This window comes from Hyperolius riggenbachi, chromosome 5 (assembly GCF_040937935.1).
Source record: "Hyperolius riggenbachi isolate aHypRig1 chromosome 5, aHypRig1.pri, whole genome shotgun sequence".
Lineage (NCBI taxonomy): Eukaryota > Metazoa > Chordata > Amphibia > Anura > Hyperoliidae > Hyperolius > Hyperolius riggenbachi.
The window spans coordinates 249902858-249929160 of NC_090650.1; the positions used below are offsets into that span (position 1 = coordinate 249902858).

Here is a 26303-nt window from a genome sequence, read left to right on the forward strand (position 1 = left end):
CTAAATTATTATTTGGTAAACAGTCTGTGTAAATCTGTGTCATGGAGCAGAGACAATAAATCAATTTTTTTTAGTTTTTAAAAATAACAAAATTGTGGGAGAGCTAAAAAAAAATAAATAGTCATTTTTAGAAGTAGGGGGATAGAAACAATTGTTTATCTCATCCGTTTATTTTCACCTTGGGATTACTTTAACACATTTCTCGTCTATCCGATTAGCCCATCCCTGTATGCAGTTGGGTTTAAGTTTACTCTATTGATTGTCCCCATTAAGACAGTCCTGTATTGGTAGATAGCCAATGTCTTGAAGCAAGAGAATCTGCTAACATGCAGGAAAGAAATAGACTAGTTAGATTTACTAAACTAAATTAACTAAACTGATTAATGGGCATCTAAAATGACAAACCAAATTTAAAAAATGTGAAAATGATGTTTGCCTTTCATGACAGTCAAGTGGTGACAAATGTCAAAAAGATACAGACCTATTAGAACAAGTTTCTGCTGTTTCTGCTGCCTGCTGGTGTAGGCATTTAAACTTCCAATTCACTTGTTCTCCTAAGTTTTCTCTTATGTGATATTTTCACACCTTATCAGTAAAATGCCCTTTAAAGAGACCCAGAGATGAGTAAAGGGGCCGTTTTCTTTTACTTACCTGGGGCTTCCTCCAGTCCCATAAGCACTGATGCGTACCTGGCCGTCCTCCCGCGTGCCTCCGTTAAGCAGCAATCTTCTCCGGTATTCGACTCAGTGACGTCAGCAGGGGGCCTTCTGCGCATGCGCATCAGAACCCAGCTGACTTAACTTAGTCAGACTGAGCCTGACTGAGCCGAGTACCGAGGGTTGATTGCGGCAGAGGCGAGGATTGCAGGAGGACGGCGAGGGACGCATCCATGCTTATGGGGCTGGAGGAAGCCCCGGCTAAGTAAAAGAAAAGGCCCCCTTTACTCATCTCTGAGTCTCTTTAAGCCACCAGCAAGCAAGAAAATATTCATTTATTTTGGCAGTATTACTTTAGTTACTTTTTGAATATGGGGAGTGTATTTTAGTAGTAAAGCTACTTTACTAGTCTGTCCCATATGTGGAGCTCCAAGAAGCAGTTTTTGAGATATTTCATTCTAAACACAGTTGAGTAAAACAGTTGATAAAAGAATTGCTCACTTCCTTTAATGATTTATATGCAGAATGCAAACTGTTAAGTTTCATTCACCTGTCTAACATACTTAAGTGCTTCTGAAAAGGCAACAATCTTCAATGTCATTGGCAACCTGCTGAGGCGAGATATGATTGTACAAAGTCAACTTATCTAATCATGAAAACTTGTATAGAGTGATTGGAAGTTGCTATGGTATATATTGTACATGCTTAATATTGTCTTGATACCCTGGTGTATGATATTAATAACTTTCTATAATTTTTGTGTACTTTTCACAGAAAGTTATCTCCTGCTTTTCATCAAGCACTACTATCATTTTGTCGAATGTCAGCTGACAGTCGTTTGGGGTCAGAGGTAATAAAAACATGAATGAATGTAAATTATTATACATTCATATACAGGGCATCTTAGCGCTTTGACAGAACTGTATTGTTAGTGTCACGGCCTATTAGTAGAGCATTTTAGTACGCTTGCCAAAATTCCACACTACTTTTTTTTTTTTCTTGTCTAAAGTGAGAAATCTTGGCATGCTGATTAACTTTTTTTATGCAGCTGTTTTATCCAACCAGACCAAAAAGGTTAAAATTGCAGTAGAAACTATTGAGCTGTGGTTAAACACAGACGACACTGCTGACTTGCTTTGATACTACAACAATTCAATTCTTCTTCAATGCAGAAGAATCAGACCAGAACAACTCTGTGTCACAAACGTATTTTTAAAGGACAACTGTAGTGCGAAGAATATGGAGGCTGCCATATTTATTTCCTTTTAAACAGTTGCCTGGCAGTCCTGCTGATCTCTTTGGCTGCAGTAGTATCTGAATGACACAGGAAACAAGCATGCAGCTAATCTTGCCAGAACTGACAACCGTGTCAGAAAAACCTGATTTGCTACATGCTTGTTCAGAGTCTATGGCTAAAAATATTAGAGGCAGAGGATCAGCAGGACTGCCCAGCAGCTGGTATTGCTTAAAAGGAAATAAATATGGCAGTCTTCACATCCCTCTCGCTTCACTTGTCCTTTTGGCTATTATATCTGATACTCTGCATGCAGAAAAGGGCTGGAGCACCTGTTATCTGAGGCATAATGATTTGACTTCTGCCAAGGACGACAAACTGTTCAAAGCTTGATGTGATTGACGTAATTAGGCAATTTAACCTTAGTATATTTTTAAGTGCAGTAGAATACACATGCTTACTAAGAGATGAACTAACTAAAATAAATACAAATCTAAACTTTGACTGTATTGCACCCACATTATAAATAGAAAGTACAACGGTGCTACCTAGCTAAGCATCACCTATTGTTGAAAATGTTTCATAGGTGGGTGGATTCCTGTATCAAATTCAAGCTACCACTATATTTAAAATGCTTTTTTTTTGCATTTTTGGTGTGTTTGCAATTCTGGGAGAAGTGTGATTTTGGAACCATGAACTCTTCGGCAGTAGAGAGATGAGGGGGAAGGGTTTATTTCATTAGAGGATAATAGAAAATGTGGGGAAACAGTTTAGGGAGAAAAGTTGACTAATATATGTGAGGAGACCATTCGTAATGACACCACATTTTATCTCGGCACAACCCAGCAGTAACGTTTTCAGACCCTTATCTAGCAGACTACAGGTAGTCCCCGACTTACGAACGGAATGGATTCTGTTTCCATGGGAATAAGCCAAAAAAAATTAAACTGGAGTTTTTGAGAAAATCGATTTAAAAAAATAAATAAAATAAAACATGGCTTTTAAACTTGTATAAGCAGGTGCAGAGGGGCCACTGGAGGCACAGGGGGGCACAGAGGAGGTACAGGGGACAGAGATGGCACAGTGTTCTGACTTAAGAACAGATTCAGGTTAAGAACGAGCCTGCAGTCCCTATCTTGTTAGTTAACCGGGGACTACCTCTGCTACCTGTACTACAGTAAAGGTGTGTACAATTACGGATGCCTGCAAGGTTTGGGACCTTATCCCCAAGGTAACGCAAAGAACTGCGTGCAGCAATGCGGATGAGAAACATATGCGTCTCATACGCATACATGTGAAAGAGGCCATTAGAAAACATTAGTAGCCATTTCTATGCGCAAAGTCTGGAAAACTGCTAGGAACGCACAATGGCCTCAATTCACTAAGATCATGCTGGAGATAATAAGGCAAGTAAGAGAGTTATCTTAACTCTTCATTCCTTACGTTACCTCTTCTGTAGTTAATTTACCACCTCTGTAGTTAATTTACCACCTCTGTAGTTAATTTACCACCTCTGTAGTTAATTTACCACCTCTGTAGTTAATTTACCTCCTCTGTAGTTATTTTCACACGCAGTTAATGAACAGCCTGTCTTTAACTCTGGAGTTATTTTAAGGATTAAAGAGTTAACTTAAAGACAGAAGAGGTAACTTTAGGTTTGCCTGAGGTAAAATGTTTCCTGAATACTACATGCCTTATCACCATGGTAACAACGCTAGAAGAGTTATTAAAGACAGGAGAACAGCTTAGTGAATTGAGGCCATAGTCTGAACAGAGCCTAAGGATTAGAATGCCCACACAACTGCTTGATCAATGTTATTTCCTTATAGAAATGTGCACAAAAACACACTAGTCCTGCTGCACTCAATGAGAAGTGTATTTATGAAATAACGTCATGTCACCAATTGCACATACCGATGTTATCAGTGTTGTTTCCCACCTGTTAAAACACTTTCGCCAGATAAACACATAGCTTAACCACTTGAGGACCACAGTCTTTTCGCCCCTTAACCCCCTTGGCGGTATGAAAAATACCGCCAGGGGGCAGCGCAGCAGTTTTTTTGTAATTATTTTTTTTTTAAATCATGTAGCGAGCCTAGGGCTCGCTACATGATAGCCGCTGCTCAGCGGCATCCCCCCAGCCCCGCCGATCGCCTCCGGCGATAGGCGATCAGGAAATCCCGTTCAAAGAACGGGATTTCCTGGAGGGCTTCCCCCGTCGCCATGGCGACGGGGCGGAATGACGTCAGCGACGTCGGGACGTCATTGGGAGACCCGATCCACCCCTCGGCGCTGCCTGGCACTGATTGGCCAGGCAGCGCTCGGGGTCTGGGGGGGGGGGGGGGCGCGCGCCGCACCGGATAGCGGCGATCGGGCGCGCGGCGGCGGCGATCGGGGTGCTGGCGCAGCTAGCAAAGTGCTAGCTGCGTCCAGCAAAAAAAAAATAAGTAAATCGGCCCAGCAGGGCCTGAGCGGCACCCTCCGGCGGCTTACCCCGTGTCACACACGGGGTTACCGCTAAGGAGGTTAAGGACCAGAGCCTTTTTCTCCATTCAGACTACTGCAGCTTTCACGGTTTATTGCACGCTCATACAACCTACCACCTAAATGAATTTTACCTCCTTTTCTTGTCACTAATACAGCTTTCTTTTGGTGCTATTTGATTGCTGCTGCGAGTTTTACTTTTTATTATATTCATCAAAAAAGACATGAATTTTGTCAAAAAAATGACTTTTTTAACTTTCTGTGCTGACATTTTTCAAATAAAGTAAAATTTCCTATACATTTGAGCGCGAAAGTTATTCTGCTGCATGTCTTTGATAAAAAAAAAAACATTCAGTGTATATTTATTGGATTGGGTAAAAGTTATAACGTTTACAAACTATGGTGCCAAAAGTCAATTTTCCCATTTTCAAGCATCTCTGACTTTTCTGCGCACCTGTCAGGTTTCATGAGGGGCTAAAATTCCAGGATAGTACAAATACCCCCCAAATGACCCCATTTTGGAAAGAAGACATCCCAAAGTATTCAGTGAGAGGCATGGTGAGTTCATAGAAGATTTCATTTTTTTGTCACAAGTTAGCGGAAAATGACACTTTGTGACAAAAAAAAAAAAAGTTTCCATTTCTTCTAACTTGCGACAAAAAAAAATGAAATCTGCCACGGACTCACTATGCTCCTCTCTGAATACCTTGAAGTGTCTACTTTCCAAAATGGGGTCATTTGTGGGGTGTGTTCACTGTCCTGGCATTTTGGGGGGTGCCTAATTGTAAGCATCCCTGTAAAGCCTAAAGATGCTCATTGGACTTTGGGCCCCTTAGCGCAGTTAGGCTGCAAAAAAGTGCCACACATGTGGTATTGCCGTACTCAGGAGAAGTAGTATAATGTGTTTTGGGGTGTATTTTTACACATACCCATGCTGGGTGGGAGAAATATCTCCGTAAATGACAATTTTTTAATTTTTTTTACACACAATTGTCTATTTATAGAGATATTTCTCCCACTCAGCATGGGTATGTGGAAAAATACACCCCAAAACACACACTACTTCTCCTGAGTACGGCGATACCACATGTGTGGCACTTTTTTGCACCCTAACTGCGCTAAGGGGCCCAAAGTCCCCTCAGACCCCCTTCCGATCACCTTCCCAGTGCATTGATTGCATCTATTTTCCCCTCTAACCGCCCCCTGAGACACCCATCAATCACCTCCTGTCACCCCCCTAGCACTCCTATCCATCAGATCAGGCCCAATACATCCCGTCATCTAAGAGGCTACCCTGCTTATGACCGGTTCCACAAAATTTGCCCCCTCATAGACCACCTGTCATCAAAATTTGCAGATGCTTATACCCCTGAACAGTCATTTTGGGCGGCATATTTAAATCATTTTAAATACGCCCCTGAGTGGTACTCTGCAGATTGCCATATTTGGTGACATTTTACGGGCCCAAAACTGTGAGTAGTCTGGAAACCAAATTTCTCAAAATGACTGTTCAGGGGTATAAGCATCTGCAAATTTTAATGACAGGTGGTCTATGAGGGGGCAAATTTTGTGGAACCGGTCATAAGCAGGGTGGCCTCTTAGATGACAGGATGTATTGGGCCTGATCTGATGGATAGGAGTGCTAGGGGGTGACAGGAGGTGATTGATGGGTGTCTCAGGGGGTGGTATGAGGGGAAAATAGATGCAATGAATGCACTGGGGAGGTGATCGGAAGGGGGTCTGAGGGGGATCTGAGGGTTTGGCCGAGTGATCAGGAGCCCACACGGGGCAAATTAGGGCCTGATCTGATGGGTAGGTGTGCTAGGGGGGTCACAGGAGGTGATTGATGGGTGTCTCAAGGTGTGATTAGAGGGGGGAAATAGATGTAAGCAATGCACTGGCGAGGTGATCAGAACTGGGGTCTGAGGGCGTTCTGAGGTGTGGGCGGCTGATTGGGTGCCCTAGGGGCAGATTAGGGTCTAATCTGATGGGTAACAGTGACAGGTGGTGATAGGGGGTGATTGATGGGTAATTAGTGGGTGTTTAGAGGAGAGAAGAGATGTAAACACTGCACTTGGGAGGTGATCTGATGTCGGACCTGCGGGCGATCTATTGGTGTGGGTGGGTGATCAGATTGCCCGCAAGGGGCAGGTTAGGGGCTGATTGATGGGTGGCAGTGACAGGGGGTGATTGATGGGTGGCAGTGACAGGGGGTGATTGATGGGTGATTGACAGGTGATCAGTGGGTTATTACAGGGAAGAACGGATGTAAATAATGCACTGGCGTATTGATAAGGGGGGGTCTGAGGGCAATCTGAGCATGTGGGCGGGTGATTGGGTGCCCGCAAGGGGCAGATTAGGGTCTAATCTGATGGGTAACAGTGACAGGTGGTGATAGGGGTGATTGATGGGTAATTAGTGGGTGTTTAGAGGAGAGAAGAGATGTAAACACTGCACTTGGGAGGTGATCTGATGTCGGATCTGCGGGCGATCTATTGGTGTGGGTGGGTGATCAGATTGCCCGCAAGGGGCAGGTTAGGGGCTGATTGATGGGTGGCAGTGACGGGGTGATTGACGGGTGATCAGGGGGGATAGATGCATACAGTACACAGTGGGGGGGGGGGGGGGGTCTGGGGACAATCTGAGGGGTAGGGGGGTGATCAGGAGGGAGTAGGGGGCAGATTAGGGACTAAAAAAAAAAATAGCGTTGACAGATAGTGACAGGGAGTGATTGATGGGTGATTAGGGGGGTGACTGGGTGCAAACAGTGGTCTGGGGGGTGGGCAGGGGGGGGTCTGAGGGGTGCTGTGGGCGATCAGGGGGCAGGAGGGGGGAAATCAGTGTGCTTGGGTGCAGACTAGGGTGGCTGCAGCCTGCCCTGGTGGTCCCTCGGACACTGGGACCACCATGGCAGGAGGCAGCCAGTATAATAGGCTTTGTATACATTACAAAGCCTATTATACATTTTTTCAGCGGTGATCCGGGTGCTAGTAACCCGCTAGCGCTTCCGAACGGCCGGCGGGTTACAGCGAACGGTGGGCGGAGCCAGTCCCCGGCGGCTGATCGCGTCACGAATGACGCGATCGCCGCATAGCCACTCCCGCAGCCGCCCCCGCCGATGGGCGTATTGCGGTCGTTTGGGCCCTGACTTTGCCGCCGCCCATCGGCTGGGGGCGGTCGGGAAGTGGTTAAAGAGAAACTCCAACCTAGAATTGAACTTTATCCCAATCAGTAGCTGATACCCCCTTTTACATGAGAAATATAATGCTTTTCACAAACAGACCATCAGGGGGCGCAGTATGACTAATTTTGTGCTGAAACCCCTCCCACAAGAAGCTCTGAGTACCGCTGTACTTTTGGCAGTTTGTTACAATGTAACAAGGTTCACAGACAGAAATTAGCGGTTTACAGCTGTCTCTAACAGCCAAAACAGCTAGGAGCAGCTACATAACCTGCCCACAGTAAAAATGTCACCATGTAATAAATGTCAGAATGTAAATCGGGGAGAGGAAAGATTTTACAATGAGCAAACACTGACTAAATCATTTATACATAATTATGGTAAAAAGTGAAGCACTTTTTTTACTACATTATTTTCACTGGAGTTCCTCTTCAGGGGTGCAGCTAAGGTTTTTGTGGCCCCAAGCGGACTGCAGGCTGAGGCTCATAACCTGCGGCGCGCTGAAAAATGGGTGTGACATTGCGCGGGAAAGTGGGCATGACATGTGGGTGGAGCCAGGGTGTGGCCATGACATGTGGGTGGAGCCAACTGCATGATGCTTACATGTCAATATGGACCAAAAAAACAAAACTAACATTTCAATGTAGAAAGCGGTAGACTTTACCCCCCCCCCCCCCCCCTAAAAAAGAAAAAAAAATACGTAAGTAGGACATAAGACTATGGTAGGGATTAGATGGGGAGCTCCTCTGAGAGCAGTGAGTGACATGGCTATGTACTTTGTAAAGTGCTGCACAAGAGGTCACGGCGGTAGTAATGCACTAGCACAGAACGCTGTGATATGCAGGAGCAAACACGGCCAAGCATGCACAACAGAGCACACAGCCAGCCCGGTACACCAGCCCCAAGCCTGATCACAGCCAACAGTATAGGTGCCAAGGTTACGTCAGTGGGCATGGTCATGACATCATGTGAGCGGGGCTAACTAATGTAACGCATAACAGTGAGGCGGCAGGCCAGAGTTTCCTCCCACAACAGTTAGGCAAAGTTACTCTAATGCTTGCTACACACTGAGATTTTCTGGTCGATTTACTGTCAGATGGATTATTTCCAACATGTTCGATTTGCTTTCCGATCGTTTTCCGAGCATTTTCCGATCGATTTCATATTAAAGTGCACGGAAATCGATCGGAAAATGCTCGGAAAACAATCGAAAAGCAAATCGGACATGTTGGAAATAATCCATCTGACAGTAAATCGACCAGAAAATCTTATAGTGTGTACCCACCATAAGGCTCCCTGCACACTGCAAATCCGATTTGCGATTCCAATTTTCCCTGAATGCTAGCAACAGAATAACGCAGAAAAAACAGCATGCAGTAACGATTAAAAATCGGAATCACATGCAGTGTGCAGGGAGCCTAAGAGTAATTAGACATTCCACAAACTATAAGGAAGCAGTGTTTCTGCCATGATGTGGTGAGAAAGAAGATTTGCATTATGGATGCGCAGATGATAAATCAGCAGAAACTGCTATTTATTAGCATACCATTTAGTAATCATGAGATGACAAAAGAATGTCAAATGCTGCAACAATGATCCCAAAGCAGCAAATGTAGCCAACTATGACCATCAAGTAATAAATGCAGCAACCATTACCTCTGACATATAAACTGCAACAACCGTTACCTCCGACACATCAAATGCAAGAACCATTACCCCTGACACATGATATGCAACAACCAGGGCTGTGGAGTCGGTACAAAAATCTTCCGATTCAGACTCCTCAGTTTATGAAACCACGACTCCCGACTCCAACTCTGACTCTGGGTACCCAAAATGGCTCTGACTCCTTGACTCCGACTCCTTAGTCTAATACTTAACAGGGCTGTGGATTTTGTACAAAAATCATCCGACTCCTGACTCCCAACTCCTCAGTTTATGAAATCAACGACTCCAACTCCAGGTGCCCAAAATTGCCCCAACTCCTCGACTCCGACTCCATAGCCCTGGCAACAACCCCTACTTCTCACACATGATATGCAAAAACCTTACTTCCGACACATGATAAGCAACAACTATTACCTCCAATACATGAAATGCAAGAACCATTACATCTGAAACATGATATGCAACAACCCCAACTTCCGACAAATGAATGCAGCAGATGATTTCCCTAACACATGGAATACAGCAAACTTTACTTTTGACATATGAAATGCATCAAATCGGAAATTAGGCAAATATTACCTCCCACACGTTAAAATTCAGTAAGCATTATCCACCCACACATGAAAAATACACATATAAAAATGCAGCAAATGTTACCTTAGACATAATTTAATTAAATGTTCTGGCCCACTGGGTGCTGGCGGGATGGAGCTGCTGAGTAGGGTGGGATAGTGAAACTAGATGCGGCTGAGAGGGCGACACTGGGCGGAAGGAAGGTGACATTGCCTGGAAGGGGAGGAGGATGACACTAGTTGGGGAGGAGGATGACACTAGTTGGGGAGGAGGATGACACTAGTTGGGGAGGAGGATGACACTAGTTGGGGAGGAGGATGACACTAGTTGGGGAGGAGGATGACACTAGTTGGGGAGGAGGACGACACTAGGTGGGGAGGAGGATGACACTAGGTGGGGAGGAGGATGACACTAGGTGGGGAGGAGGATGACACTAGGTGGGGAGGAGGATGACACTAGGTGGGGAGGAGGATGACACTAGGTGGGGAGGAGGATGACACTAGGTGGGGAGGAGGATAACACTGGGTGGGGAGAGGGTGACACTGACTGGGTTGGGAGGTGGGTAATACTAATGGGGTGTGGAGGAGGGTGACAGACACTAAGTGGGGAGGAGTGTAATAGGTAGGTGTCCCAGTAAAGGTAGCTAGGCGTAAATAGGCGCCCCCGTAGGTAGCTAGGCGTAGGTAGGTGCCCCTATAGGTAGCTAGGCGTAGGTAGGTGCCCCATAGGTAGCTAGGCGCCCCCTGTAGGTAGCTAGGCATAGGTAGGTGCCCCCTGTAGGTAGCTAGGTGCCCCTATAGGTAGCTAGGTGTAGCTAGGTGCCCCTATAGGTAGCTAGGCATAGGTAGGTTCCCCCATAGGTAGGTAGGTGCCCCATAGGTAGGTGCTCCATAGGCAGCTAGGCGTAGGTAGGTGCCCCATAGGTAGCTAGGCGTCGGTAGGTGCCCCCTGTAGGTAGCTAGGCGTAGGGAGGTGCCCCATAGGTAGCTAGGCGTAGGTAGGTTCCCCCATAGGTAGGTAGGTGCCCCATAGGTAGCTAGGCATAGGTAGGTGCCCCCTGTAGGTAGCTAGGCGTAGGTAGGTGCTCCATAGGTAGGTAGGAGTCCCAGTATAGGTAGCTAGGTGCCCCTATAGGTAGCTAGGCGTAGGTAGGTGCCCCTATAGGTAGCTAGGCGTAGGTAGGTGCCCCCATAGGTAGCTAGGCGTCAGTAGGTGCCCCCTGTAGGTAGCTAGGCATAGGTAGGTGCCCCCATAGGTAGCTAGGTGTAGCTAGGTGCCCTCATAGGTAGCTAGGTGTAGCTAGGTGCCCCTATAGGTAGCTAGGCATAGGTAGGTTCCCCCATAGGTAGGTAGGTGCCCCATAGGTAGGTGCTCCATAGGCAGCTAGGCATAGGTAGGTGCCCCATAGGTAGCTAGGCGTCGGTAGGTGCCCCCTGTAGGTAGCTAGGCGTAGGGAGGTGCCCCATAGGTATCTAGGCATAGGTAGGTTCCCCCATAGGTAGGTAGGTGCACCATAGGTAGCTAGGCATAGGTAGGTGCCCCCTGTAGGTAGCTAGGTGTAGGTAGGTGCTCCATAGGTAGGTAGGAGTCCCAGTATAGGTAGCTAGGTGCCACTATAGGTAGCTAGGCGTAGGTAGGTGCCCCATAGGTAGCTAGGTGTAGGTAGGTGCCCCATAGGTAGCTAGGTGCCCCTATAGGTAGCTAAGTGCCCCCATAGGTAGATAGCTAGGCATAAGTAGGTGCCCCCATAGATAGCGGGCAGGGAGCAGGGGTAGAAGGCAGACAGGCGGGCAAGGAGAGTGGTGGCTTTGCTGGGAGTCATGCACCATTTGTACTTCCGGCGCATACACCCGGCTTCAGGGAGGGTGGGCAGAGCAGTGGGCGGGGGCGGAACTAAAGCGGCCAAGCAGCCGCTCTATTGGTGAGTGGGCAGGGACAGAGCCTTCCCCTCGCCGGAGTCTGCCCGCCCCCTGAGACCGAGTACCAAGCAGCCGCTGCGGCAGGACGGTGACGGTGTGACGTCATAACGACGTCACGGAGACTCCGAGGCCCCTAAAAACATGAGGCCCCAAGCAGCCGCTTGGTCTGCTTGGTGCCTGGCGGCGCCCCTGTTCCTCTTTAATGGTTTGACCAAAGCTTTGGGACAATCATGGCATTAATCTTCAGGAGAATTCAGTTGCGTCTGCAAACTTTGCTGTTTCCTGGAAAAATATGGTCTGTGGAGAACAATCTAACATCCTACCAGAGTATTTTATTTTATTTATTTTTTCCAGTTTTGCTAAGAATCATGGAAGCTGACCTGTAAGCCCCACACTCCAGGAAGCTGCAACTCTATAACAGAAAAGAAAAATTACACTACTGAGTATGCAGTAGGGCAAGGGTAGCGGATTAGAGATATGCAGAATGTTTTTACTTAAAGGGAATCTGAAGTGAAAATAATCTTATGAGATAAAGAATTGTGTGTGTAGTGCAGCTAAGAAATAGAACGTTAGTAGCAAATAATTACGTCTCATATTGTTTCCAGTACAGGAAGAGTTAAGAAACTTCACTTGTTATCTATGCAAAAGAGCTTCTCTGAGCTCTTTGAACCAAGTTGTACAGTCCTATTTTCTGAAGCACTTATAAATCAAAGAAACAGTGAGAGACCACTTCAGATTCTGTTTCATAGTTTAAAATACAAAGTGTTTGTAATTGCAAATATGACAGAATGATGCAATGTTATAAAAAAAAAGCTTTATAACTTAGAGAATGTCCAGGCTCAATTAAAAAAAATCTACTTACCCGGGGCTTCCTCCAGCCCCTTGCAGTCATCCTGTCACATGCCGCAGCTTCGCTCTCAGCCGCTGGCTCCCGATCCCCTCCACTGCAGAGGCCGACCTCGTGAGGTCGTCCTTTACTGTGCCTGCGCGAGCAACGTTGTCAATCAAATCCACGCTGTCTGGAGTGTATTGCGCAGGCGCAGTACACTCTGGAAACCGTGGACTTGATTGACAGCGGCACTTGCGCAGGTGCAGTAGAGGGCGAACTCGCAAGGTTTGCCTCTGCAGTGGAGGGGACCCGGGCTGGCGGATGAGAGCGGACCTGCGGTGTGGCACATAATGACTGCAAGGGGCTGGAGAAAGGCCCGGGTAAGTAGATTATTGATAGATAGATAGATAGATAGATAGATAGATAGATAGATAGATAGATAGATAGATAGATAGATAGATAGATAGATAGATAGAAAAAAATAACCAAGGGGTGAGCAGCACAAACCAAATTTTTTTATGCATTTCTATGCAAAGCATGCACGCAGCACTGGAGGTCCCCAGACTCCATAAGAAATATATAAGTACAGAGGGGCTGCAGCACACAACAGGAAAACAGTGACGGGCTCTTGGTTACGCTTTAACGTGCTTAAGCTCACCAACTGCGCCAAAGTGTTCCCCAATCTGGTGAGTGCTACTGTACCATGCAAAATGCCAGTTTTTATAAGCAGTCTAGTGGGAACTAATCCAAAAATCCAAAAGTCAACTAGATGGAAAAAAAGGAAATTAAAAACACTTCACCCTTCACTAGCTACCAAACGAACTCTCTGAACATGTGCAATGCACTCATTTATATGATTAACTGTGCTAGAGGTGGGCGTGGTCATGCAGGCTCATGGGAAAATTATAAATAAAATACCAAGGGGTAAGCAGCACAAACCACATTTTTTATGCAATTCTATGCAAAGCATGCACGCAGCACTGGAGGTCCTCAGACTCCATAAGAAATAATTTCCTTTTTTTCCATCTAGTTGACTTTTGGGTTTTTGGATTAGTTCCCACTAGACTGCTTATAAAAACTGGCATTTTGCATGGTAGAGTAGGCCTCACCAGATTGGGGTCACTTTGGCGCAGTTGGTGAGCTTAAGCGCGTTAAAGCGTAACCAAGAGCCCCTGTCGCTGTCTTCCTGTTGTGTGCTGCAGCCCCTCTGTACACACACACACACACACACACACACACACACACACACACACACACACACACACACACACACACACACACACACACACACACACACACACACACACACACACACACACACACACACACACACACACACACACACACACACACACACACACTATATTTTAGAGTGGACATTCACTTTGAAATAAAAACGACTCTCTTCTTTGTTACTAATGTTCTATTCCTTCTTTATTTGTATATTTGTCTTGTCGCTTATCCATACTACACATACAATTCATATCAGACGTGTTTTTTCGCTTCAGTGTCCCTTTAAAGCGTTTTCAGTGCCTCAACAGCATACTTGTGGTTGACTAGAATTCTGCTTTATATTCAGCATAAATGCTACATAATTCTTAGCATCACTTTACATGCGTGATGATTGTGTGTTTTTCATTTTACAGGTGTCACGGATTGCAGACAGTGAGAATGGAGTTATGCTGATGCTGGGACGCTGCCTGCCTCACATTGTCCCAAACGTGCTGCTTGCTAAACGAGAGGTATGACACAACTCCTATAGGCCATCTGTGTTTAAAATACTTTTGCTAAACTTGCCGACCTAAACTTTTGACAGTTTTGTCTTTGTGCATGCCTCTACTTTTAGAAAATGGTATTACATCTATGCCAGGTGAGTCTGGTAATCTTGGATTCCACCAATTTAACCCCTTATTGTTAATATAAATCCAACTCTGTCTACTGAACAATTCCCTGTAACTGTTCGTTCAGAACATTAAATCATTACAGTAGCAAATAGTGATTATTCATATATGTTTTTCGTTAACATATATGATCCCATGGTTGTGTAATCTTGTTAGTTTTTTTTAGAAGTGTCATGAGCCATACTAATGTCAGCTTTCCATGATCACATCAGAATAATTCACTTGCTCGTTAGAATAGTGGCTTTTCTCCATTTTGAAGCGGAGGTCAAATATCAAATTAACAAGTATACATTTGTTTCATTTCACTGTATATTCTTTTGACTGATGACAAAATTCTTACAAAAAGTGGCTACTAATCAGATATCAAAATGTTATTGTTCAGGATACCTTATAAGCAACCACATAAAAAAAAAACCTTTATCCACCCCATAAAATAGTGATACACGGCCGTTTATTAGACAAGTCACCTGACACTGCACGCTCACACTCATACACTTGGCTATATGCAACTCCAAACACTGTGAAACAAGACTAATATAGGTGGATGTCACTACTAGGTAATCTGTAATCACAAAGTTTCAAGGTTTTGGGGGATAGTCATCACTAAATTTCAAAGGACAATGCCTAACTTGATAGCTGTAAAGGATGTTAAAGCAAAATTGTAATTGTTTTCCAGAGCAACCTGTCAGAAAATAGTAGATCAAGTAAAGAGAATGATTAGTCATTCTGGCAAGCTGCTCCATTCTGCACTAGATTTTTTTTCAACTGTCTTTATTGATCAGCCACACAGACATTACCAGTTGGTATGTCCTGAACAGTTTGATCTCCTTTTTTGGGGTATTAAACAAGCATTGATTTATACTGTGCCCAATACTTTATAGATGCATTGTAATTCCTTTGCTCCTAACTGTTGTCAATTGGTCTTGCAGTTAAGATGCTATGAAATGCCTATGCTTTTTATAGATATTAGGACAGATTTATCAGAACAGGTTAAAAACAAAGAATATTTTAGTAGATGCCAGGAGCAAACCGTCAGATTTTGTTTTTCATAGGATGGCTAAAGCCTGATTGGATTGCACTCTTGCTCTAGTTTTCTTTGTATCTGATAACCAGAATAGATAAAATGTGGTAGTATCACTACGGATTGACGGGCCTTTGAAGTGGGAATATTTTAGTACAAGATTTACGTTTCAAGACATCCTTAAAGCACTGTATATAAAGATTAATATATGTGTTTATATACTGTGTATGTATGTATGTATGTATGTATGTATGTGTGTGTGTGTGTGTGTGTGTGTGTGTGTGTGTGTGTGTGTGTGTGTGTGTGTGTGTGTGTGTGTGTGTGTGTGTGTGTGTGTGTGTGTGTGTGTGTGTGTGTGTGTGTGTGTATGTATGTATGTATATATGCACACTCATATACACATACACACATATACCGTAATTCACGTGCCTTACCCCGACACAAGATGGTTGTGGTTGTGTCAAGCAGTGTTGTTCTATTTGGCACAGTCCACTAAGATGCAGTACAATGCACATGGATTTGGCATAGACTTTTAACAAATGCATATAGAGTCTAAATACTGCGCCACAGTCCACAAGCCTTATATATATCAATGTATCACCAGTTCCTGGGATCGCTGCAGGAAATCCAAAGATTAATACAGTAGTTTAATATTGCTGCTGCACTCTCCAGAACTTGTAATTGCTTCCGAGAGTTCAATAATCATCCATACTGTTGTGCTCACCACTCCTGAAAAATATACACAGATCTCCACATAGGGTGATATCGTTCAAACTGTATTGTTATACAGCACACCACCAACAATGCCCTTGTGATTTGTGAGAACCAGTGCTGAAAACTTGTAGTTCCACACCCCTTCTCCTTGTATGCTCACCGGATTTAAACACCTCAGATTTCAGGTGGGTCTCAGGCAGTGCTCAAATCCACATCATTGTAATTTTTATCCTAAAAATGAAAAATATCTCGACATGGGGTAATACTGTTCATATAAATTCAAACTGTCCAAAATTATCCCTCTGTGCAAACAGTGCTGTTTCACTCCGTGTTGTGATGCTCCCACTCCCTGCACAACAATCTGCTCACCGGATAAAGCCCACCTCTATAGACAGGTGGAAACTGCGCTCAATATGCCTCTGAACAAACTCTCCCACTCTTGACCACAAAGCTTAGCATCTCCTGAGGTCCTTTTATTCCAGTAAAATCTCAATAAAACACATAAGAAACATACATAGTGTAAAACTGTTACTGCTTGCCTCTGGGCGCACATAAAAATACACTTAGGCGTCCAGGGCAAGTTTCAGCATATCACAAGACTCTGCTCCAATGCACATCCGCTGGAAAATGAAGGTTGTACAGTGCCGCGGCGTCCCGCTCGAATCCTCCCTCCAGCCGGGTAATCCAAAGGGGCCCCTGATGAGTCTGGCGTGAGGACGAAACGCGTAGGGCGGAGCTTAGTGTCTGACGCAATACGCGCACCCGGAAGCGAGTGGACCGGCCGGTCACCGTTACTAGTGCGGACAACACTTTGGATTACACGGCTGGAGGGAGGATTCGAGCGGGACGCCGCGGCACTGTACAACCTTCGTTTTCCAGCGGATGGGCATTGGATATAATTAAACTACTGCCTACTTGGCAATATTAAACTACTGTTTTAACAAATGCAGAATAATCTAATAGTGCCACATAATTGTAATGCGCACCGTGAAAATATTAACACACTATGATTTAAAATTGCTTTCTGTGACTATGCATATAATAGGGAGAGTCCACAGCTGTCTCTGGCCATTTTGAAATGCATTTACTATAAGTGGGTGTCTCTGACACCAAACCCAAACAGAAGGCATCATCCATTGCTACAAGAGCGAAGCAGTGTTGGGACCCACTAGAAATCACAAATAAAGGTTAAAGCTTTGAAGTACTTGTATGGAGTAGTTCTGAAACATTTGTTTTGGCTGTCCTTGCTGCTTTTATCTATAATGTCAATAAAAGCTTTCTACTTGGGAAACCTCAATGCCCATGACCTTTTTCTAGGCTTGAATATAAATTAGATACTTACCCAAAGAGAGGGAAGCCTCAGTATCCCATTGAGGCTTTCCTCGCTGGTCTGATGTCCCTCCTTGCTGGACCCCCCCCAAAAAAAAATATAAGCAAGGCATTGTCGCTAATCACATCGTTGCTGCGCTTGCCCGCACGTGCTGTAAGCCAGAGCTTGGGCTCCATGCTACTATGCAGCCATGATACAGGAAAATGAGCTTGCGCGGCCCTGATGTTGAGGGGGCCGCGCTCAGCAACAGGGCCATTCAGACCACAGAGGGAAGCCTCAGTAGGATTCTGAGGCTTCCCTGTCTTGGGTATGGTCTGATTTTGATCCCGAACTTTGGCTCGGGTTAACATTAGATAAGGTAAAATGGAGGCGCTTTGCACACACTTGCTGCAGTCCAGCCACACAAATACATATGTCCAGGAATAGCTCTTTCTGTTGTGTGTTTCAAAGTATATTGTAGTTCCCTTGTGGGGTGATGCCTCCGGGAGTGGAGCATTAGGGCATCTTAATTGTTAGATGCACTGTATACTAGCAGGTTGCATTATGCTTGTCATAAGCTTATTTATTTATGGTATTTATAAAGTGCCAACATATTATGCAGCGCTGGACATTAGTTTAGGTGACATACAGCAATAATACAATACAGTAATACATGCAAACCAGATCACTCACCACAGTATGAGTCACCGGATGGGAGCATGGAGATTAGGCAAGTCGAGTTCACACGAGTTCACTCAGATCCATAGGATGTGTGTACAGTAATGGAGGAGCATGAATAGGTAGGAGACATAAGGAGGCCCCTGCCTGAAGGCTTACAATCTAGAGGGAGAGGTGTGTGTTTAGAGCTCAGTGAGGGCGCGGGGGGGGGGGGCAGAGTGAAAAGGTGAGTTTTGAAGGAGGGGGACATCTTAATGGGGGAGGTAGGGATTTCCATAGTGTTGAAGCGGCTCTTGAGAAGTCCTGGAGGCATGCATGGAATTGGGTGATGGTGGGTGGGGGGGGGGGGGGGAGTCAGGTGAAGTTCATTGGAGGAGCGGAGTGAGTGGCTAGGTGTTTTCGTCGGAGTAAGATCGGAAATGTAGGTTGGACAGATTTTGTGGACAGATTTTTAGACCAGACACAGTAACTTTAATCTGTTTCTGGACTGGATAGGAAGTCAGTGGAGGGATTCACAGAGGGGAGCCGCTGTGGTGGAGCGATTGGAGGAGTGGATAATTCTGGTTGCCGCATTCATGACGGACTGCAGTGGAGCAATTCAGGTCATAGGGAGACCAGATAAAAGGGCATTGCAGTAGTCAAGGCGGGAAATTATGAGGGCATGGATGAGGAGTTTGGTGACAGAGGTCAGGAAAGGAATTTTGCAGATGTTTTGGAGGTGGAAGTTGCAGCACTTTGTGAGGTTTTGAATGTGAGGGGTGAAAGAGAGTGTGGTGTCCAGGGTGACAACCTGGCAGCAGGCTTGAGAAGTAGGGCGAATGGTAGTGTGGTTAACAGTAACATTCACATCTTGGAGGGTCAGGGATGGCCTGGGTGGGAAGATCATAAATTCCGTTTTGTCCAGGTTTAGTTTCAGGAACCTAGCGGACATCCAAGAGGAGATGGCTGATAGACAGGAGGAGACCTTATCCACGGTAGTGCTGGATAGGTCAGGGGTGTGGAAGTAGGTCTGGGTGTCATCTGCATAGAGATGATAGTTAAAACCCATGGAAGAGATAACCTTGCCAATGGAGGATGTGTATAGGGAGAACAGTAGGGGGCCAAGGACTGAGTCTTGGGCGACTCCCACTGAGAGGTGGGTGAGCACTCATTAAAGGAGGTCATGAAGGAGCTGTTGGAGAGGTAGGATGAGAGCCAGGCCAGGGAGAGGTCATGAATGCCCATTGACTGGGGGAGTAGGGGATGGTCCACTGTGTCAAAAGCTGCTGAAAGTATTTTTCTTTAGCTAAGGCGAGGACATTGACCACTTTGGTGAGAGCTGTTTCGGTTGAGTGGGCAGACCGAAATCCAGATTGCAGTGGGTCTTTCAGGGAGTTGGCATTTTTTTATTTATTTCAGGCATTGAGGGTTAATTGATTTTGCTGTTTGGCCACACCCCCTTTAGCACCTTCATTTTACATTATTTTGGTGTCTTTTTGTGGGTCATGAGCTTGGATTCTGTCTCCCCCTTATCATATGATCACCTAAAATTTGACAGATTTCTATGGCCAACACTGCCTGTAGTTTTGGAAGAATGTCATATTGGCATGGCATATGCAGATTTTGGCCACATGATGGCAGTATAAACAAGTAATACTAATCTCTGTAATCATTTACGCTTATTTATTTAGGTCGATTTCTGTTATTAGTAGGTTTTTTTCTTTCTGTTTTTCTGTTACACTATCCTGCTTTGTTTAAAATTCCAGAGGCTTTTTGTTTTTTTTGGTTTTGGAAAAATACATAATCTGTTTCTGAAGTCTGAGTAGAATGACTTTCAGCTATGTGCAGGGTTAAAATTTAAGCCTTGAAACGCAAAATAGTGTAATTAAATGCACCACTGATTTTGATTTATCAAGAAAGTTGATTTGCTCTTAAGCAGATATTTGGGGGACCCAAGGACACACAACGATGCCCAGAGCAGTCAATCGAGATTTAGCGGTTGAGCAAAACAAATATTCTGATTGGAGGGTCCAAAAACACCCCAAAACTGTGTGTAATAGCAAGAGTTTAGATTTTATACGCCCCTAACATTTTTGTCTCTTCCCAATACCGTTTTCAAAGCCTCTGGACTATCTCTTTATTTTTTGGGTGGGGAGGGGGGTGGGTGGGTTGGCACTTTGGGTTCATTTTAGAACTGCATGTCTGATCATATTTAGGATTTTACTTATGATCTTTTAAGGCAACCTATCAGAACAGCCTAAAATTAATCTAAAGATCGCCCTGTTCCTACTTGCATACTAATTCAACTTTTAAACAAACTGACAGACCCAATCTCGTTAATAACCAGGGACTACCGACTGTAGGGCTTTCGCTTTTAGGACTTCCTCTTTTAGCAACCAGTGTGTGCCCTCCTTGTGTTGACCTTCCTTATTAACAAGGAAGGGAAACCTGATTGCTTGGTAGAAAATAAATGGTTTTATGAGAAATGATACCTCAGTAACATTCAGGATATAACCTGGTTATCTTTACTGAATTCAGTTTGTGCAAATCAATCTCTCTCTCTCTCTCTCTCGCAGAGGGGGGGAATACAAGTTTATGGGCAAGAGAACTGTTCAGGGGATCTAGTATTGCGGTGTAAATCCCTTGTATTTTAGAAGTTTTATTTGTTTTTTTATAATAAAATAATCACACCATTTTGCAGATAAACTGAGCATCACATAGGTAAGGTCCGCAGCCTTTATAGACAATAGATATAGCAAATCTCATTATATACAATGCATACATCTTGCCATGGTACCGTATAGTGTAATATTTGAGGTTAGGTGAGATTGGGATCTCATCCTTATCACATAATAGTAGATCGAGACCAAACAATTCAGTCCGAAAGAAAGGAAAAGATAAGAAAAAGAGAGACAAAAAACACAGCCAGGACCCCCACACGTGCAGCCTGCATTGCCCCCTCTTAACCATGCTCAATCATCTTATGCCATGGGTCCCAAACCTTGTGAAACCATTCGGAATGGTCCTCTAGGATGTGTAATGATCCGCTCAGCTGGCTGCGCAGGCAGACAGCTGTTTGACCATTCCTTATGTCTGAGAGATGCAGGTCTCTGGAAAAGAGACCTGGCTTCATCTTGCAACTTTCAGAGTTGCTTTGCTGAGGGATTTGCATACATGCAAATTGCCCAGCTGTGTCGTTTGAGGGCTGGCAGTATAAAAGCCTTCTGCTGACCAGAAGGCTTTGCTGGTCATAACGGTTTGTTTAATACACTCCTGGAGTGTCAGCCTTCCACGGAGAGAATTCCACAATCGTTACAGGATGCCATCTGTTCCTGCAACATTAAAGCAGTGACCCTATTATTGACTTCCTCAAAGGAAACAAATGTTGTCTTTTAAGACCGTATTATCCTCTGCTTTGCAGCTGTAGAGATGAAGTTAACTAAGGCTGGGTGCACATAAAAGGTTCTGTTTAGTGGTACACAGGGAGGGTTCTTGTTGGTCATTTGCAATCCAATGGGAGCCTGATGCTCTTGATGGGGCTCAAATCTGGATATCAGCACATCTTGCATGCAGAGGATCCGAGTGTAGGTGCCAGCAGCAGCAAAAACCCCAAATGGGTGATGATGTGAGTGGAACTGGATGCACAAAGGAGGATATATAAATGGCATGCGCAGACATACAATGCAACCTGGGCATATCTATTGTTACTGCTCTGTTGTGCATCCAGACAGTGTGAATCCAGCCTGTTACTCATTGATGTCTCATGTAAAACTCCTTCAAAAAGAATTATAAATTATGGTGAATGTCTGGTCTGATTTAAAGTTAAAAAAAAAAACCTCAAGCTTCTGAACATGCTGTTTATGTATTTGTACTGATAATGAGTAAATAACATTTATAATATGTGGTGGTAGTTGTTTGTGTGTGTGTGTGTGTGTGTGTGTGTGTGTGTGTGTATCTGAATATACTTCTGCTAGGTTCTCTGGCCTAGACTGTAGAATTGACTGCGGTTTTCTTTTTAATTTAATTTTTTTTTCAGTATTTATTTTATTTAATTTATTTATGCAAGTGTTTATATAATGCTGACAGCAGCAGCGCTGTACAGAGTATATTGTCATGTCACTAACTGTCCCTCAGTGGGGCTCACAATCTAGTCCCTTATTTCAGCATGCACTCAGACTGTCCCCGCTGGATATGCGTGCCAGAGAGCTGATAATTAGCTGATGGCACCTACATACAGTACTTGTTACCAGGAAATATGGGGTCATAGGTCATACATAAAGGCTCGTGTTGGTGTGGTCTATAAAAAAAGAGTTCAGTCTCTAGGATGTAAACGTATTCCTAGGTCACATAAAACTGTTAATCCAGTTGTGGAATTAAATGAAAACCTCCTATAGGACAATCTGCCTCATAGTTATTGTTTTTCATACTTTGGCAAGTGTTGCAGATTCAGAAGTATTTATTTTTCCTTAGTGCAATTCTTTAATTTGGCCTTATAGTCCAACTCTTGGTTTTCGGCTCTCTTATTATAGTGCAATTAAATCTCCCACAGCTATGCAAGTTTCCTTTTGTTTGTTTTGTTGGCAATAGGCTTTCCAGAGGACAGAAGTTGCCTGGAGACATAAGGAATACATTCACTCAATCTTAGTAGTCTTGCATGATTTGTTAAAACAGCGTTTTGTGTGGGTCATGTGTAGGTGCTGCTCAAAAGTGAGACTATTGGCAGTATGGATCTATTACCTGTCCCTCTAACAGTGAGCTAATGAAGTCCTAAAGTGTGTATGAATTCTGGATGTCTTTTTAAACAAAAAGTACCTGTATATATGTATATGTACAAGTATAAGCTGGCTGACCCCAGTATAAGCCAACCCTCCAACTTTTACCTAAAAAAAAAAAATGGAAAAAGCTTTCGACTCGAGTATAAGCCAAGGGTAGGAAATGGCATGGTGCAGGTGGAATTTTAGGGCAAATACTGCCTGTAAAGTCCTGTAAATAAATGCCCTACTAGAGCAACTGAATGAAAAGTGGAACATTGGGAGTTCTATCATCATATGCTATGTCACTCCAGGGTCACTTTAAATATAATAAGGGATATAGTGTGGTTGAATAATAAGCACAATACTCCCCCATACATGTAGTGGATGAGTGCCCCCACTATGCACAGATGTAACACTCCCCAGTACACACCCACCATAGGAAGAGCTGAGCGGCAGTGGCTGTGTCCCATCCCCCCCCTCCATCCGCCATTCTTGCAACTGATACCCGCACCCATCTCCACCACACACACACACACACGCACACTGGATGTGTGCCCTCAGATGCATGCCAAACTCGCAGATCCGCACTGTCAGTATCCTCTTTACTTCCGAGCTCCGGGGCGGGCCTTTGTATATGCAGAGCGAGTTGTAGTATCTGATATCTTGGAATGGGGATAACATGGTTTAACCCATCAATCTCTTCAAATAGAGATGCAGACTTTTTAAAACTCTGTTGATTTTTAATGGGTGAAGGTCAATGATATGTAATTAATTCCAGCTTACATTGTTGTGCAAATTGTATGGAGTTTGGTAATGGACCAATCCAATTCAATAGAAATTATATATATGATTGGCTTATTCCAAGCTGCATATAATTTACATGCAAGCTGGCATTATTTGCGCGCTATTGGCCATCTCAAATTCTAATCTGTGAAATGTAAAAACATTTGCTTTTTAACTTTTCAGCTTTTCATGGTATATATTGGAATGTAATATTGATGACTTTACTTGTCTGGTGATCTACAGGAACTGATCCCACTTATTCTCTGCACTGCCTGCCTCCACCCAGAGCCTAAAGAAAGAGACCAGCTTCTGCATATACTATTTAATTTAATCAAGCGCCCGGATGACGAGCAAAGGTATTTGCTACCTTGAGGTGTATTTTCTTTTTCTGTCTACCACAAGTAAAGATAATAAAGTACAGCAGTGCCTCATGCCGTTTCCTCAAATATTTTTACACTGGGAGTAACTCTGCTTCGTCTGAAAAACATTTATGATACATTTCTTTCCTGAAACATTTAAAAAAAGAGGTCAAAAAGGCGTGTGGAAAAAAGGGTGCCGGGTTTGTCGGTAGTAGAATCCCGCGAAAATTAGCAATATTCTACTACTAAATTTCCATAGTAGAATATCAGTATTATTTGCCAATATTTTACTATTGCTAAACCTAACCCTACTCTAACACAGAACCCTCCCTCTACTGATACCTAATTCTAAATCCCTCCCTCCTTGGTTGGGCCTAACCCTTGGGATCCCCTCCTGGTGGTGCCTAAACCTAAGAATCCCCCCCCCCCCCCCCCCGGTGGTGCCTAAACTTAACCTCAGCTAGTGACGCCTAAGCCTGAATCTCCTTTCTTAACCTGGCTCCCCCCCTTTCCGCAAAGCCGTGGTATGCGGCTATGAAGGCAAATTTCCAGCAAGAGGGGACATTTTGTCCACACAGGCTTGCAAAAAAAATGCTTGTGGGGAACTATAGTGGCATTGAATAGCAGGAAGCCCCGATTTGCAGTAAAATTGTTTTCATCGGAAAGCTCGTCCCATCGGATTCTCTTTGAAAGGTAATTCCATAACCAGGCTAACTGATGCAATGATGGACGGAGAATATCCATTTAGTGCTGCATTGGCCCTCCACCGGCCAAACCTTACCAGCTGAAAGAGAGCCAAGAGGCCTTGCTTTAGTAGACATAGCTCTGCAGAGTTTATGGGCCGTTCTGCAGATGGTAGGCTAGCTTTGGGTGCGTGCCAGCCTTCCATCTGCAGCTCTATGGCTGCTTTATTGCTACTAGAGCGCAGCCTCCACCCTTGGTGACTGATAACTAGGAGAAACAATAGTGCATTCTGAGATGAAATGACAGCAATGAAAGCAGGAATCCGCCATGAGAAAGGACACTTATGGCAAAACGGCAAACTGTGCATTAGGGATGATAATGAATATAAACAGAGTCCAGCCTGGCAACTTGAAAAGTAGAAAATTTGTGTGGTCACATTTATGCTTTAAAAGTACAGCTCTTCTTTTACAATTTTCAGGCACATTTCCAAAACCTGGAATATGGAGCTGAAAGATGATTAGCAAAACTGGAATTCTTTTGTGTAATTTTTTTTTATGTATTTCTCTTTTAGGCAAATGATTTTAACTGGATGTGTGGCCTTTGCTCGGCATGTTGGTCCAACTCGAGTTGAAGCTGAGCTTTTACCACAGTGTTGGGAGCAGGTTAGATTGTTTTCTTACCAATAGCTGCAGTCTGAATGTCAACCTCTGTCTTTGGTTTCCTTCCATGTTTTATCTTGCTAGTTTCCTTTTGAGACAACACAATGCGCTGTGTGCCAGTCATTAATTGCCAAGTGCACTTGGCAGGGTTTCCATCAAGATTGCTTTGGGAAATAGGCAGGAAACGTATACTGTGATTCATTCTGATCCTAGCTCTCCAGTGTGTTTTGTAGAAGAATTGAGCTTTTTTTTTTTTTTTTTTTTTTTTTTTGTAGCATTCAAAATGGCAACCCCAATTTTGTTTCCTATATGAATTCATTATTTCAACAGTACTTGAGCTTTACGGGTTCCCATATTTATGAAGTCTGTGTCGCCAGTAGCAGCGATTCTGACTTACTTGTTTAATGTTCATGTAATAGAAATATAAGCATCCTCTGAAAATAAACCCTAGCACTTCTTTTTGGAACAAAATTAATATGACACTGTCTTGTTTTAGGGGGGAATGGGGGAACTTAGGTATTTCCTTTTTCACCCGATCTTTGGCTTGGGTACTTTAAAGGGAACACTATCATCTCTACAGCTGTAAGGCAAATAACCTGTCTCTCTGGTTATCTCTACACATAGAAATAGGGGTTTAGCTAGCTGATGAGAGTGTTTTAAGGCTTACATAGCTGGTAAAAACAAAAAGGGATAAACTACATTTATCATTTTTGAGTGTTCCATTCGCTAACACTCACAAGAATTTATCTTAATGATTTTGCATTATATATGAGGTGATTGGATTTTATTGCTTTTCTCATTATGTTACAGTCAGCCGCTGCATGTTCTTCTGGAAAGGAAAATATTTGCCTCCTTTCCCTATTTTTGAGAATAATTCTCAGTACGTTTGTCGTGTACAAAGATTTTGCATATCACTAT

At 44.0% G+C, this 26303-nt stretch overlaps 1 protein-coding gene across 2 annotated transcripts in view; it reads left to right on the top strand.

The window, feature by feature from the left end:
- LOC137518642 (RAB11-binding protein RELCH homolog) overlaps nucleotides 1-26303 on the top strand; it is a 102442-nt gene that overhangs the window by 1731 nt on the left and 74408 nt on the right. For both annotated transcript variants that reach the window (XM_068236757.1, XM_068236759.1), the window contains exons 3-6: nucleotides 1431-1506; nucleotides 14191-14286; nucleotides 23927-24039; nucleotides 25298-25388. In XM_068236757.1, coding sequence (XP_068092858.1) covers nucleotides 1431-1506; nucleotides 14191-14286; nucleotides 23927-24039; nucleotides 25298-25388 — 376 coding nt within the window. The remainder of the gene's footprint in view (nucleotides 1-1430; nucleotides 1507-14190; nucleotides 14287-23926; nucleotides 24040-25297; nucleotides 25389-26303) is intronic.